Source organism: Olea europaea, chromosome 6, assembly GCF_002742605.1.
Source record: "Olea europaea var. sylvestris chromosome 6, O_europaea_v1, whole genome shotgun sequence".
In the NCBI taxonomy this organism is placed as follows: Eukaryota; Viridiplantae; Streptophyta; class Magnoliopsida; order Lamiales; family Oleaceae; genus Olea; species Olea europaea.
This window is the reverse complement of record NC_036242.1, coordinates 3,411,302-3,429,218: the sequence shown is the minus strand read 5'-3', so window position 1 is coordinate 3,429,218 and position 17,917 is coordinate 3,411,302. Positions and strand designations below refer to the sequence as shown.

General features: G+C 33.7%; 1 protein-coding gene across 1 annotated transcript; it reads right to left on the bottom strand.

Annotated features, from left to right (window-relative positions):
- Positions 1-10,301: 10,301 nt before the first annotated feature.
- Positions 10,302-11,022, bottom strand: LOC111396448. Its single transcript, XM_023022882.1, has one exon. The coding sequence runs from the start codon at positions 10,912-10,914 to the stop codon at positions 10,495-10,497; it is 420 nt and encodes a 139-aa protein (XP_022878650.1). The 5' UTR covers positions 10,915-11,022; the 3' UTR covers positions 10,302-10,494.
- Positions 11,023-17,917: the final 6,895 nt, after the last annotated feature.

Here is a 17,917-nt window from a genome sequence, read left to right as displayed (position 1 = left end):
TAGGGGCATTTAGGCATATTAACCTCATTTTAGATGATATATGGCTCAAAAAGTAGTCGGGTGTATGTTATACTCAAAACTAGAAATAAGGGTTGTTAACATGATTTTTTAATGCGAGGAGTGTCTCTAATATTTTCACGAAGTTTAGGGTGTTTCTAATATTGTCTCTTTGTTTTACAATATCCAGCAATGATATTATTAGTGGTAAAATTATTATGTCCTAGTTGATTAAAAATTAAAAGTCTCGTAACACTTATAAATTGCTTACTATGATATTATAATAGAAGTATGTAGCCTCTTCCAATTCTTTACATGATATTAGAATATATTAAGCTCCAATAAACATTTAAACTAAGACCTAAATGAACACATGAATTTCAAAATTAATTTTCTAAAATGAATCACCATCTTGTGGGACATGTTAAAAGATAAATCATTCATCGGTTATAGCCAAAATATCAACCAATATACGAGAACTTGAGCTACCATGAGACATTTAACCCAATTGTCAAACCAGCACCTATTTGTCTCATAATCAGTCTTTCCTTAGCGTATGAGACGTCTCTCTGTCAACTTAATGCCAATGACAACTTTTTACATGGCACATTGACATCGAATGATTAGATGGTCTAGATTTTGTTGATTATGCTCATTCTGGATTATGTTTGCCTCTTACGGAAAGTTTTATATGGTCTCGAAGAAGTCCCATGGTCGAAATAAATTAAACTTGAAATTTTCTAATTGATATGGGCTTTGTTAACTAAAGATCAGATACTTCTCTTTTCATTTATAACCATGAGCTATGTACAATGGTAACCTTGTCCCACAGCTTGATTCTGGATTTTCTATCAAAGATCTTGGCTCACTATCCTTCTTCCTGGGCATTGAGGTTATCACTATTCATCAGGCATATTTCTATCTCAAAATCAATAAATTCAGGATTTATTTCACCACGCTCTATGCTCAATGCCAAGATTGTTAAGACTCGTATGTCCACTTCTACCAATTTTTGCCTCAGTGATGGGACAACTTTTACCAGTGCCACTGAGACCCTCGTGCATTAGTCGACTACACAACATTGGGCTGCAGTTAAACGTAACATATGCAATCTTTGTGGCACTTTCTCTCATTGATTATTTATTCATCACCTATCTCCGTTATCTCATGCTTTATCTAATACCGATTGAGTTGGGAAATTATCACACCGGGGTTTGGAGAAGAAATCGAGAAATGGAAATTCAAGAAGATGAAAATAATGGAAAAAATCTAAATAAATATGAAGGCTCAAACACGACATTATATCGTTGTCCTCAAACGATATTTGCCCCCTATCGGCAACAATTTTGATGCTTAAAGGGTCTCGCGGCAAATGGTTCGAAGGATTAATCAAGCCTTGTAGAAAATCACAAAAGTACAAATGATTTTTTACCCGAACTTGAAGAACACGAAAGGGAAGAATTGAATATGGAAGAAAGGATGTTTGATCATTTTTGTGGAATGAAAATAATGTTTCTCATATGTTTGTAATGATTTTTCACTATTTTACAATGTCCATCTATCAAATATACATAGGCATGGATCGTAGCTTCACGAAGTGGTGTCAACAAATAATGAAAAGTCGCCAACTAACAAAACTGGAAAACTGCCTAACAGCTAATTTTCCCTCTATATGGTCGCATAGAGTAAACCTATGCGACCGCATAGGTTCTTTCAAAGCAGGGCCTTTAAGCCTTGTATACCACCATACGGTCGCATGGTTCAAGTTTTGGCCTCCGATTTTCACTTGTATTCTACTTTTGTTCCTTTTCCATTCCACACTCATTTAATATTGATTTTTAAACAATATTTTCATCAATCCCCCACTTGTTCAAAATTCAATAAAATCTCATATTCAAAATATACGATACCCATGCATAAGGATTAGATATTTTTCGATTTGAATCTAACCATAGTGTAATCCAAACAAAGTAAAGTCGGAATCAAATGTAGCATGAAGCTTTGAACCATTTGTTCCATGTGACAATACCGGTAAGGACACACACACAAACATTACGTGGTCTCATGTTCCTCAATCTCGCTTAGCACTCATATGGCCTTGCGCTTATCTTTTTCAACAAATTTTTAAGAGAGAAATTGCAACACTCTATTGAAGCGGCACCACCTCGAAGTTTATTTAGATGAAGTTCTTCCAATACCTTTGTTACTTTTAGAGATACTTGTGTTTTAGCATTGAACTTCATTAAGAGCTCAAAGCTCAACCCTCATTTAGTAACAACCAGCATTATTTTAATTAGGATAGGATTATTGCGGATTTTTATAATGTTGAAACTATCCACATATCGAATGACTTGTTGTAACCCTTTGAATCTGTAAATTACCTTTTGAGTAATGACAGGTAGGGTTGCCGTCATTAGTGGACCTTTATAGTTTAGGAGTTTCAACCCTATCCTAATCGAAGTAGATGCCACTAAAAACCTATTTAGTGGTTTAAAGTATCCGCTACGTCTTTATGGAAATTATTCCATCCTTGATAATTTCTTTGTGACGTCACCTATAAGACTTATACGTCTTTACTTCTCATTTCATGTGACGTAGTATCTTATCAAAATATAACTAGCCAATGATCGATTCATTTGATAGATACAACTCGTCATCACCAAGAAGTCACATGCTTCTCACTCGCTTTATTTAAAATTTAATTAGATTTCAAATACAGTTGAAAGATTTTTATTAAATCATTATACTTAGTCAATTATTTTTGTGGATTTTATTCGTGGGTATTCACTTCTCATCATTGAGTCTTTACAATGATTTTCAATAACATGAATATTCTTTAAATATTCAAATTGTTTTGCAAACGCCATAATTGGCTTTAACCCAATTTATCCACCTTAGACTTAGTGTATCCATCCTTGCAATTATAGAAGGATTTTCCACCTTTTCTCCTTCATAGATATATTTCTATGATTAAAAGGTTTAGGAAACTTTAACTTTTATATTAAGTTACCCCCACAATTCCTTAATTAGGAATTCCTATGTAACCTTGTAATATTGCTTCCGCAAGGCTTGAATTTCTAATATAAGTTCACAAGAACTAATGTTAACCCCCACATTTGGGATTATTTTAGAATTTATCAACATGATAACCCCCACATTTGGGATTTTACGTGAACTTAGAGTTCATCAATATGTCAATCCCCACAATTGGAATTTTACTTGAACATGGGGTTTGTTAAACTCATTCAAAGTTCAATTTACTTTGATAACATTCGTGAAAGTTTAAGTATATTCAGATAGTGGTCATTCAGTCACAATGACCTTCAATCCAACTATTTTTAGTTTTGATCATACAATTTGATCAAGGTCATCTTATAGACCATTAATGTTTTTTTAAGCATAAACCAACTCAATTGATTCCACAATTGAAGTCAAATTCATCAATGAATAAAACCAAATATCTTGATTCACAAGATTTACTATTTCTCCAAACATAAGCGACTTATTGATTTTGTGACATAAAATAAAATTGTATCATGTCAAACCATAAAGTATATGTTCACCTTATTAACACTTGGACAAAATCACATTTTGTTGTGTTCATATGCAATCTTACTTAATTGCATAGAATTAATTTAGGCGAATTAATTGAGCTATCAATTCAACCAAATATGAAAATTTAACCAATCGGACCGTTATTTGATTCTCTCTTTCCCTTATTTTCCACTCCCTTTAATAAATTTAATATGAATAAACACATGCAGCCATTTATGTACAGTCAAGTTATCATGATTTCATTCATTATTTCTAACAACTTTTCAAGTTAGAATCATCATTTAATAAAACTTTTTTAAATCAATAATTTATTGATCAACACTCTTTAATGGATTTCAATGGAAATGATACAATTCTTTAATGTCATTTATTCCCAAAGAAATCAACAACCAGTAGGGATCAGAATAAATGATTAAAGTTACCAACATAAATAGGTTTTATGCCAAGCAAAGAATTTACCAGATTTCCATCATGTAGGCAACAGACATAAGTGAAAGGATGTGCACTTTCATTTAAACTTATGATTACATTTAAATGTCAATTAACTAAAAGCAGTTACTGATACATGAAAGAATGCATATTTCCTTCAACAAAACATATGCATTACTAACCTTTAAATGCAAACGTATTTACAGGCATGTGTTTAATTAAAAAGAAAATTAATATTTGAACATTTATTCAAACTATAAATACACAAATAGATTGTCTCATCTTTAACAAACTCATGCACTTTTCAAATTCATATTCAACAAAGATGTAAACACAACGGTTTGCCTATCAAACATGCTCATGCCCGTTCATAAATGAGGACAGTTAATTACCAAACAATTCATGCATCAAGCAATGTTCATTTAGTGATTTTGTCCTTTTCCAGTAACATGTGTCAAGATTAGATTGAGCAAAATTCTGGTTCGATTTATCCATGTAAATTATGCACATCGAAAAGGTTCAAAATTCATGGTCTTTGACATACATAGGCAGGTATTTTTGGCTATTCAAACATAGAATCATCATCTATCATTTATTTGAATTAAATGAAATATATAGCACTTATCTGGAGTTTCTCAATTTGTGGTAAATTTGATTCAATCATTTCTTTCCAAACGTAGATTTCCTTTTCCAATGAAGTGTTGATTTCGGTAGCGGTATTAAATCCGGATTTAAAATCCATACTTGCCTTCATGTGATGTTTCATCCCATTGAACGTTTCAACCAAAATCTGGATCTCATCAACTTGATCTCGTCAAAATGATTTTTTGTTCTCCATCGCCATATATCGTTTGAGATTGTTGGGAAATTATCGCCATCAGGGTTGGGAGAAGAAACCAACAAATGAAAATTCAAGTAGATGAAAATAATGGGAAAAAATCTAAATAAATATGAAGGTTCAAACACGACATTATATCGTTGTTCTCAAACGATATTTGCCTCCTCTCGGTAACAATTTTGGTGCTTAAAGGGTCTCGCGGCAAATGGTTCGAAGGATGATCAAGCCTCGTTGTAGAAAATCACAAAAGTACAAATAATTTTCTACCCGAACTTGAAGAACACAAGAGGGAAGAATTGAATATGGAAGAAAGGATGTTTGATCATTTCTATGGAATGAAAATAATGTTTCTCATTTATTTGTAATGATTTTTCACTACTTTACAATGTCCATCTATCACATATATATAGGCATGGACTGCAACTTCATGAAGTAGTGCCAACAAATAATGAAAAGCCACCAAATACCAAAACTGGAAAACTACCTAACGGCTAATTTTCCCTCTATGCGGTCACATAGAGTAAACCTATGCGACCGCATAGGTTCTTTCAAAGCATAGCCTTTAGGCCCTGTATACCACCATGCGGTCGCATGGTTTAAGTTTTGGCCTCCGATTTTCACTTGTATTCTACTTTTGTTCCTTTTCCATTCCACACTCGTTTAATATTGATTTTTGAACAATATTTTCATGAGATTGGGCCGGCAACACAGAGGATCATACCATAACAAGTGCCTATATGGTTTTTCTTGGTCATGATCCGTTTGTTTGGAGATCATGTGAATAGAGTCGTGTTGCCTTTAATCTAACGAAGCAGAATACAGAGCTCTCACTAGCACGCCTGATTTTGTCTCTGCTGTTTGAACTTGGAGTCCAACTGCCTTTTATAACAGTTATTTACTAGGTTATTGTGGGTACAAAACACATAGAGATCTATTTTCACTTTGTGATCACATGCAACATTAGCTCCCAACATTCATGATAAATTTAAAATCCAAATCAAGACTATAAATTTCATTTTTCCACTTCGGTCAATCTATCATGACATTTACTAGGTTATATGTGTTAGTGTTGAAGCTCTCTCTATTCATTGAGATTAGCTTCCAAGTTTCAGATTTTCAACTACCTATCTACAAGACCACCACTTTTAATCTAAAACGTCTTTATCATCCATCAAAGAGACTCCATTACGCTGCTTGCCCTATTAGCTGACAGGCAACAATCGGGTCAAGAGAGAGGCTCTTTTCGATTAGTGCATCTCACACTTAGAATTCATTCTGAGTTAGAAAAAGTAAGTTCCTTTCCGACTAAGACACTGAGAAAGGTGAATAAGTTTTCCCATATCTAAAAAATGTAACTATTTTAGAACTCTTTACTTTAGAGCTTGTCAAATTGTACTAGGGGAGGCTTTAAAGGGGAAGTGCCACGTACAAATATTTTGGTATTCCCACATTCGAACCAAGGTAAATAAATTTGCCAATATAATATTGCCTGGTTCACATTATATATATCTTCATCCATGTATAAAATGTGCATGTCTCGAATAAATTCAGTCCACATGTAAGAAGACGTATTGAACAAAAAATATATATAAATGAATACGTGTCCGTTCTAATGATCTTACAAAAAAAAAGTTGGTTTTTATTATTGAATATCAACTGTAAACAATTTGCTTGACAACATAGATTGAATTGGGCATACACATACCCATAGATACATGGTACATGCTAAACCGATTTATGTTCATTTGGTACTTTTGGCCTGAAGGCATTGACTCCTCGATACTTAATCAAAGCCCTCTCGAGGATTTTCTTAAAGAGGAACCTCGTGTAAATGCCATGAAATAAGGTCCCTCTTGCATTCTCACTATAGTTCCTATTTTTGTAGCAATTGAAAAACATCATACCTAAAGAAAATGTCATCGTCTTTTCAAATGATAGCGAATATGTTTCTAGTTTCCGTAGTCGTAGCCTATCTTATGACTACATTGGCCAAATATTTCTACTAACACATAGACATCACTTGGGGAGATCAACAAGCTAAGATGCTTGATCATGTCCAACTTCTTACTTCAGTTGAAGAATCATTATTTATTTAGCAGGGTAGACATGCACACATAGTAAAGGGATTTCATCTTTGATTCGACACAACAATTGCCTTCCATGAGAACTCCATTTTTATAAACAACGAAGAAAATATCGGACAACAGTATCCTGGAAGTGAAAGTATTCGACGTCTGGGGGATCGTACTTCATGGGGCCATTTCCCCCATCCTTCTCTAATCAGTATATCTTAGTGGCTGTGGATTACGTATCGAAGTAAGTAAGGTCCAATAGGGGATAGAAATATACTTCTATGCCTTGTGTGAATCATTAGATATTCATGAATTTATAATGCATTTCGGTATGTTAGTATTCGTCATAGAAATATAGTCGAATCATATATTGGGATATGTTTGGCATTGCTTGAGAGAGATTGCTAAATTAAAATAAGAATATTGATTCATCTTTTGTGGAACTGTGTGTCAAATTTGCATAATTGAAAACTGAACGGGTATTGCTTGGGGATTCATGATCCTAGTGCGTTAATATATTCATTAATTCCATAAACTCGAGTTAAATTGCATCCAAGCTATTTTGCATTTAGTATAATTTTTCATTCATACTTGCATTAAAGTTTGCATCTTTTTAGTTAAAGTATAAAACGTCAATTTGATTTTCGTGTTTCAGTTAAGGTCATAATAGGTTAATTTGAACTAATTCAATTCTTGTGGGATCGATACTTGGACTCATAGTCCATTTTACTACTTGTTAACGAACCGTACACTTGCAGTGGGTTTTAAATCGGAACAAATAATTTCGCAAACATAAATCAACATCTTTATACCCATGTGGAGGCATATTTTTTAAAAAGGGACTGTTTCTGGAATTTGAAGACAATGGCATTGATGGTAATAGTCGCACAACAAAATTATCCATAACTTTCAATCTTGGCTTAAACGTATTCATCAAACTAATATAGGGGGGAAATCTCCAATGGTACTGAACAAAACTCACAATCCATCTAAGTCCTTAAACTATGATGATCAATCAAAGATTCTATAGAACCTTGTAAGATATATAATCGGAACTTTTTTCTTCCCTACAGCACAATATGAGTATCTCTAAAAACCTTCAAGATTCTACCTTCACCAATGAATTGAACCCTTTCAAGTCAAGAGCGCTTAAAGAGATAATGTTTTTATTCAAATCAAGAATATGTCGCACTGAATCAATTATTCTGATATTTCCATCAATCAACTTAATTTTGACCCTTCATATACCAGCTATCTAACAAGGTTTATTATTACCAATCACATTAATACTTTCGAAAACTTCTTCATATGTTGTAAATGAATCCTAATTAGAACACATATGATGCAAGTTGTATCAAGAATCCAATCCTCATCTAGTTTTGAATTGTCATTAGAAATCACCAAAAGATCTCCATCATTGTGAAATGTTTCTCCAACACTGGTTTTTACCTTAAGTATCTGATTGTTTTCCCTTCTATTTAGCTATAGCCAATTTTTCTATATTTTGCAACAATTCTTAACCAAATGTCCCTTCTTCTTGTAATAATTAAGAATTTTATTTGTGAAGTTAGACCTTAATTTGCCTATTGCACAACCATCATCAAGAAGAAAGCCATCTCCATGAATCTCAATAATATGCTTCATCTTCTCATTTGAAAATAGAGTATCATATATTTTTTCAATGATGAGAGTATCATGACTATAAAAAATCGTGTCTCTAACAACAACTATGAAGCAGGCAAAATCAATCCCATATAAACGAGCACTGCTCGCATCTTGCCATAGCGAAAATCTTATACTGCAATCCAATAGCGGAATATCAAACTCATGGTTGTCATCCCAAAGTAAAAATCTCCCTATGAATAAAACTTTAGTTCTGATACCAATTTGTTATGAATAATGAAGAAAATATCATATAATTTTGATACCAATTTGTTGTGATGATGAGCGATAAATAATATGACACTATATGAAGTAATTGATCACAAGCTTAAGAATAAAATAAATAGCAGAGAAATGGGTATTTACTAATGTTTTAATTTGTATAACTTGTAATGAAATTAAACAATCTAAATAAATTCTTGATAGGAGCAACAAATTAAATTCCTATTAATGCAGACCTTAATTAGAATTTTCAATCATCTTTAATATAAAATTCGGATCACACCCTAGTTCTAACATCCATCATTTGGAAGTATCGGCTTGTCATGTATGTGCAAGTCTTCACTCTATCACTCAATCAATGCTATAACTGTTAGATATATATCATAGATTCCCTCCATCTAACAAAGATAACCTTCCTTTCTTTCTTTTTCAAATAAATTAAGAAAACTCAATTAATATAGCTTAACTATAAATTTTACTTATGTTTTTCCTAATATATCCCCACATCAAATAATAGTCGTTCACATTTGTTGATACCAAAAAGTATTGAAAAGGGCATAAAAGTTTTAGGTGACTATAAAATTCGTCTATTTAGCAACAAATTAAAAAACACGTAATTTATTCATCATCTTTTCTCTCAAAGTGTGAAGACACAATTACCCAATAATTGACGTTATTCAAGTGTTTGAATAGTGAAGTGTAAACTTTTTTCTTGCAAGACGAGCTTAACCCCTAATTGAGAAGTAGAGTATGTGACCTTTGTCAAACCCTTTTTGATTTTCCCACCCAAAAGAAAGTGAAATGACTTGGGGAATTGGTTCATCTGTTTCTAATTCTTACGCTCTAGTAATTTCGGCTCAATTTTGTTCGATATATAAAAAATTATTATACGGCACATAAATAAGTACAAAATATTACTTTTCCTATCTCGAAATAGTATTGACAATTTCGCATGAACGTCAGAGCATTATGACTTTTATTGCTCATTTCTCATGCACACCAGATAATGAAAATTGATAAGTGGCATATAGGGTCAAACGTGTCATTGAAATGAATTTATTTTGTATAGAAATTCCTTTTTTTTTTTTTTAAGCAAGACCACAAAGATATTGTAGAATAATTCCGTACATTGAACTAGTGGTAAGTAACAGCAAAACTTCAGAGGGTATTAATCAATAGATATCACAAGATTTTTGTGTCATTTTTGGAATTTATTATTGCATTTTTACATTATATAAAAACCCAAAAAAAATTTATGAAATTCATCCAAATTATGAACAAAATAAGTTATTGAAATTTTAATCTTCGATAACACAAAATAGCTAGATGCATCAAAGAATAATTTCATTTTCTTCAAAGTATAACCATTACTCCCTTATCATGGACTAAGCAACTAATCGCATTCTTTTTTCTTGTTGGAAATATTGAAATTAAACACATAATTGAACCCAAAAAAAAATAATAATTATAAAAAAAAAAAGGCTAAATCTTGACCCTAATGCCCCCATCAACAAAGGAAAAAAATGAAGAAAATAAAAAGAAAAATGGTCCTTATTAAAAATACAAAAACAAAAAATAGAAAAATAGGAACTTGAAAACATCAAGAACCATTTGATGAGTGTCCTCCTCTTTTCCTATGGCATGGTCACTTTGTTTGACAAGATCCACTAATTCGAAACTTTATTTGAAAGTCGTATTTGACATGGACGTTTACCATTGCTAACCACCAAGCTTTCTCTTCTCTATCTCAGGACCTTCAACAAAAGAAGCAAGAAAACTCAAGACTTTAATTTGGCATTGCAATGTCAATATGTATTCAGCAGTTTCTTCAAACAGTTTGTCTGCACAAAGAGACTCGCCTCCCGGTACTATTTTCTGCAATGCCACTATCTTTTCATCAACCTCAGCTTTCTCATCGGAGTCTTCTCCGCCACCACTACTTCCGTCGCCTCCGCCGCAGATGGTTTTCACATGGGTTCTGGTTTTTATGCTTCTTCTGTGGCTCTCCGGGTGCCGCACGACGCGAATGGTGACTTTGTTAGATTCTTGACCCATTTCGGGATTCATCAGTTCTTTTCTTGACATTGTGGCCATGGTTTCTGGTTCTGCTGCAAAATTACTACTGTTGGAACTTTCCATGGAGGAGGAGATGGTGGTGTTGGCGGCGGCTGCTAATTAGTAGCTGACGATGAATGGAAGAGCGGTGTGGTGTTAGCGTGGTGTTAAATTAAAGAAATTGGAGTCTTATAAATGTCGATGCCAACACAGCTGGGCCCAGCTAATTCGGGGATTTGGTTTCCCAACGCCCTGATTACGGATTTATGTGGGATCACATAGACGCGCTTAATTTATCACTTAATTAGCACTTATAATTGAAAATCTCGTTTTATATACTTGTGACTTGATGCACAAGGAAATAAAATTACGATAGTGAACGACGTAAATAGCATTATTTTTTAAAATAATTCAAATCATACATTTTTGTTTGTATTGTTGTTTAAAATAATTCAAATCATACATTTCTTTTGATGATCATGTTGAATAATCGTTAGCATTTAACGGCGATATTTGGATGAAGTATAGAGTCCGTAAATAGAGTTAACCCTGAAAATTTCATACGGGAATTCTAGTAAATTTCTATAAAATCATAAGAATGCAAAATTAGTGAATATGATGGAGGTACAAGATAGTCATGAAAATTTGCCAACGTTAAAAGGCATATATATATCGACACCAAGGTCATGTGATTTTTTCTTGATCAGATCAAAAACTTATTATGATGAAAATAGGTTTTTTTTTTTAAATAATTAAATAAATAAATTCTTTGGCCATAGTAAGGGAAATGATTGGTGTACAGGTAGAGGTTGACAGAACCCGTACCCCTACCGACATCTCACATTTAGGTGCGTGGGTTAATTTTTTGACATTATTTATTAAGTGGGATCCACACCTTTGTGTGTTTTTTGCAGGAAATTTACTGTACACAAATCATTTTAGCCATAGCAAGGAGCGTTGGTGACACGTGTAGGGAAATGAGAGTGAGAAACGGAACGGAGATTTGTCGATCGGTTGGAGGGAAAACAGGATAGGGTCGCAGTGTAATAAGGGTCCCTCTGTCAAAATACAAAGGCAGCACATGTGATCACATGGATTTCTTGAACCTGCCACCTCCCATGTGCTTTCATCCTCCTCCTCCCTTCTCCGTTTGGAACAAGTGTTCTTTTTTCACACATGGGCTCCACCCACACACAGCCTTTTCATTGTGGCTTTTTGGGCGGTCCGGGCGGAGGACGGGAAGGGTTGTGGTGACATTTTAAGGATGATAAGTGAGTGCTATTTATCATTACGAGTGTTCAGCATCGAATTATATGTCAATTAGATCGATATCATGTAGACGGATGGTGAACATTAATGGTTAAAATCGGTTTGACCGTGTGAATTCAATCACTCAAGCTCAATTTCATTGTAATGTGATTACTAAATATCAAGAAATGTCCAAATTTGACTCATTTCTATCTATGCTTTCCAATTCTATTGTAAGAATTAGATTTTGATGAATACGGTCGAGATTAAGATCTTTGTTTCAATCAACGTTCCTTCATTCAAACTATTACGTAAGCATCATGCATGTTCTCCTTGTTAATTATATTACACATAATCCCTACACGAGATCACATTAATGACACGTGGAATCACCATAAAACATACCTTTGAAGAATCATCTCATTGTCAAATGGAAGTGACTACTAGAAAAACTGTCTAGTGAGTAACTCATACTCGTCACCTTAGAACAATGTGTGATGACATAATTAGATTAATGGATTCCCCAATAATTCAACTGGGTGAATACTCGATACTCCAAGCTCATAGCCTAAATAATGGATAACGAACCCAATCTCTTGCGATGGTCATAGACTCTTCGTTCCCTACATATTACCTCTTATAAATCATTAAATACACGCTAAAAATCACATGTATTTAACTAGGGATAATCAATTACCTAAAGTCAAATGCTTACCCGTGTAAACTCCATAGAATAGTCCAAATTTAATTGGCCGGGGTACTACGGATTCCAAATCTATAGTAATCTGAGTGATGGGCGGCGATGTTACAACAAAGGGGACAACAGTCGGCGGGGGGTGGGGATAGCCTTGTTTGGAGGGTAGTCCTAAATGTAGGCCATTTGGGACTCCATGTGATTACACCTACTAATTTTGTTTTATATATTGCTAACCACTCATTAATGAGTGGCAAATGCACAAGCTCAAATTAATTATTCTAGCACTAGTTCAAATTCCTATTAATAATTATTTTCATCAAATTATAGTGCTAAATAGCTATATTTCTACGTGCATTTAACCTTGCTTTTTGGAGCTTCGATGGCGTATTCATCTCAATTCTAGAATGCACCTTAACGTAATTCATGTTGCTTTCGCTTGAACATTCATGAGTTTGGACGTGGACATTACAGCTTACATGTCGAAAAATCATAACACAATGAAGACGTCGAATTTAAAAAATATTGTGTTGTGTAGATCGTTTGCTTCGTCCATTTAATTTGAGAATGAATGAATGTTTTATTATTTCTTTCATTTGGATTCAATTTCGTGTTGTCGTGGATTCAAATGAAATTCAAATATCTGGTAGACAAAGAAATGCGCCGTAATTACCAACAAATTGTTTATTTATTTATAAGTTATTTTATTTTCAACGGTATTTTTCATAAATATCTTATCATCTAGTAGTGTTTAATATGATTATATATTCACCAAAATCGATAGCTCCCATCTTACTATAGCTCGATGAAATTTTTAATCTTAATTCATTCAGTTAAAATACTAAATAGTTTAATTCCTTCAATCAAGGGATTCTATTTCTGATTCTTTCAAGATTTGATAGAGATTTCTCCAAGAATTCCTTGGATGATTATATGAACCTAAAGTGAAAATTGCACATGCCAAGTGGGAAATGGACTCAGTTTTGTGGGCCTACGTTGGGACAAGGAATACATTCATTATGAACCCATGTATGTATCGGTAGAAAAGGGTGGAAAAAGTGACTCGTTGAATTCAATAAAGATGGTGCAGAAAAACACATGCATGCAATGTCATCACACTTTGGTAAATTAATTCCTTGTCTGGTGTAGAATAAATTTTAATAAAAATAAATAAATTTAAATCAACAATTAATTTAATCATATATTTTGGAGGATTCAGATCTTTTCGCTTTATTATCACATGAAAAATGATACAAGTCGGACCAAACCATGTACGCAGCATATTTTTACTTTATATTACACTGAAAACTAGACAAGATTTCAACTTATAGTTTTGTTACTTTTTCTTTTCTCACTGAATTGACAATATTAATATTACAACGAATTTTACTTTAATTTTTATATTTTCTATAATAATATGAAGTTGCACTGTCACTGACAGTTCTACGAATTGACGTTTGGGGCTGTAAGTTTATTAGGGAAATTTACTGTTGAATGCCTAATTTATTCGACCAATTAAGTACTCAATCGTCCATTATTAAGATCTTCAATCTAGAACTACTATAACTTTGAATCGAAATATTCTAAAAAAAAAAAAAAAAAAAGTTTGAACGAAAATGTTAAAAAAAAAAATGAAAACATACAAACAAAAATTACTAGTACGACAAAATTATTTTGTTGGCTCGTACATAAAATTATTTTTAATCTCATTTTTATCTTCTAAAACTTTGAAGACTTCCTAAATTATTTTGAAGGCCCGAGTAGTACGTTGGACCTTCCCTCTTAAAATATAAATTTAATATCGTGACCAAGTTTAGGTATTTAGATACTGTACTTTGATTTAGCAAAAGTGTTCGAATTCCAGTTAGTGATAGTTTCCACTTGAAAAATAATAATATTAATAAATAATAATAAATTAAAAAATCCTTGGACTTCTACTTGACCTTGGTGACCAAAAGACGAGCATAATTAAGCACTATTCCCTTACTACTTTACTGGAAAAAATTTTAAAATAATAATAATAATAATAATAATAATAATAAACAAAGTATGGTGAAGTTGAACTCCAATGGGTAAATGAAGCAATCTACTAACCCGGCAGCATTAAAAAATCCTTGGACTTCTACTTGACCTTGGTGACCAAAAGACGAGCATAATTAAGCACTATTCCCTTACTACTTTACTGGAAAAAATTTTAAAATAATAATAATAATAATAATAATAATAATAAACAAAGTATGGTGAAGTTGAACTCCAATGGGTAAATGAAGCAATCTACTAACCCGGCAGCTGGTCCGTACTCAAGCCTTGAGGTGGAGCTGAGAGCAATCAGCAATATGAAAAACTCTGAATGTTGCTTCAAGTTCGAGCAAAAGAAGTATGGGTTGAAAATGATTCGATGTCTAAAGTAGAAAATGTAGATTTAATTTCATGCCGTACGTATTAATATTATGGTGCAACATGGTCTACACTAACATCTAGTCATATTCTTGTGGAACTTTTGATGTCCCCTTCATTGTGATTTCTCGGCAGGGCCGGCCCTGAGGCCAAGCCACCTAGGCAAATGCCTAGGGCCTCAAAATGGATACAAATTCCAAGCCTCCAAATACAAAACTCCAATTAAAAAAAAGGGCCTGGATTGCACGATTACAAACACAAACTGCACGACACTGTTCCAATTTTCAAATCTAATTTCAATTCGACTCGAAACAGAGTGATGGACGAGACGACTTACTTTCCTTTCGCTTCTAGAATTCTTCAGACTCCAATCCGAAGGGGGACTAGGGGAGTTCATTGTCATTTTTGTGGTTTAAGGTCTTTTGGTTGTTGGTAGAGATCATTATATTTTTAAATGTACCGATAATGATAATCAATTTGAGGGATAAGTTTTAATCAAAATTAGGTTTATCTGCAATTGTGCATAACCTTGGATGCAAACACTGAAGTTTTGCGCTTGAAGGCTGAAGTTGTACCGGGTTCGTTTTGGGTAATTTGTTGTATACCATACAATAAGTTTAAAACTACCCCAAAAATATCAGAAACACTTGTTATTGATGGAAGCAAGTGGTTGCTTTTATTGTGAAGTAATAATACCCAATTCGACCTCCCACCTCCGCTTGATTTAGGGTGTGAGTAAGTGGAACCTCTCGACTATTTGTCTTTCTAGTTTCTTCCATTGTTGATTGTCCAATGTCTTGGACTTGATTTATTTATTTGTATTTTGTTGTGTGTTTCTATGTGCTGATTTTGCTGAAATGCTGCTTATGTCTTATGAGTCATCGTTTTGCAAATGATTGGATCGCTTACAGGATGTTATTGACTATCCTTTTCATTGTTGCGTTCGCTGAAAGAAGTTTTTTAAAATTGAAATTGATTAAGTCTTATCTTCGATTAACCATGTCACAATAGAGGTTGAATGAATTAGCTGCGATTTCCATTGAAAAAGATATGTTGGAAAAATTTGATTTGATTTGTTTGATTACTAATTTTGCATCTCAAGACATGAGAAGACTAAATATAATGCTAGCCAAATCTCTCGAGTTGTAAGTGGTATTTTATTTAGCAGTTCTATCATTAGATTGTACAAAGTTTTCATTTAAATATAAATATTTTTTTTATTGAAGTATTGTTATATGTACAGAAAAACAAAGCATAGGGCCTCAACAGGGATGGCTCGCTTAGGGCCTCCAAATGGTCAGGGTCGGCTCTGTTCCTCAGCCTTGTTAGTCATTTGCTTGCTTGAACTGTACACATTCAAAGTGGGGCAAGTTATACATTTTTTTCTCCACTAGTGAGATCAAAGCTCAAGATGATCAACGGCGGATAAGAGCCATACGAAAGAATGAAACTCCATTTTAAGTCAAGGGAAGATAAGAGAAATCTACCAAACTCCATAAGTCGGATAAGGTAGGTCGCAGGGGTGGACCTGGGGGGGGGTTTTGTAGGGGCAATTGCCCCTCTAGATTTTGGGGAAAAAAATAATTTTTTGCTTACCTTTTTTTTTTTCCTTAGCTTTTTTTTATTAGAAGACACCCTATAAATTTTAATTTTGACCCTCTAATCCAAGTCATCTGGATCCGCCCCTGGTAGGTCGAATCAATTAGTGGAGTACTTGCCTCATGCTAGCTTGACTGTACTTTAGAATTATTGCCTCCTACCCTGACTACTCTGCCTCAGTTCTAAGCCAACCTTACTTATTTGGTTTCGCTACAAAGTTAGGAAGCTCTCAACAAGCAGCTAAAAGATTCCAGTTTCAAGCCAAGAGACCTTATATATTCAAGAGAAAGAGCTTTTGTATGGTCTTTAAGTAATTTAACTATCTGAACAAGAGTGTTATAGGTCACTCAATGTTAACACAATCCTCAGCCCATCGCCTTCTATTCAAATTGTATTTTCCACTTCCTTCCCCATACCATAGAAAAAGGGCTTTACTGTCGCCGATTAAGGTTAGAAATCACATACAATATGTGAACATAGAAAAGAGGCCTTTAGTTTAAAAAAAATGAACATACTTCTGACAAGCTCCTATAAAAATTTTAAAAGTCAAACCACTTTTTATCCATATTTTATTAAACTCACGAATACAATCCATTAATCAACCAATTCTCAAGTCTCTAGCATGCCACCAAACAAAATGAGGGAGAGATTTGAATTGTCACAGTAATGAGAAGAAATGTCCTCAGGTAACTGATTTGACAAATTGACTTGGTAATGTCGGTTTGTTTGTTAAGGCATGGGCACTACCTTGCCTCATGCCCTGGCCTTTGTAATTGGATGATTGGAGTCGCAGATGTTGCATTTTGTAACTTTCGTTGGGGGATGGAGGTGAGGCTATAAGGGTTTACTTGATGGCAACATAGTGCTGGAAATGGTGTGCCGACTACAGCCCAGTGTGCACGATGAAAAGTCGCATGCCATAAATCATTATTTTGGCAAAGGCGTGGACGTGCTTCCATGCCGTGACTTTGTGGAAATGTGCTTTTCGATCGTGAGTTTCCAATGCTTTGTAAGTATTATGCCCTAGGTCCAATCGACTTTGGACATAAATACTTTTATATATAATTAATGCAATTAAATGGCAGATCTATTATTTAATTAATAGACAATTAAATAAATAATAGAGTCCGTAGATTCAAATATTTTAAT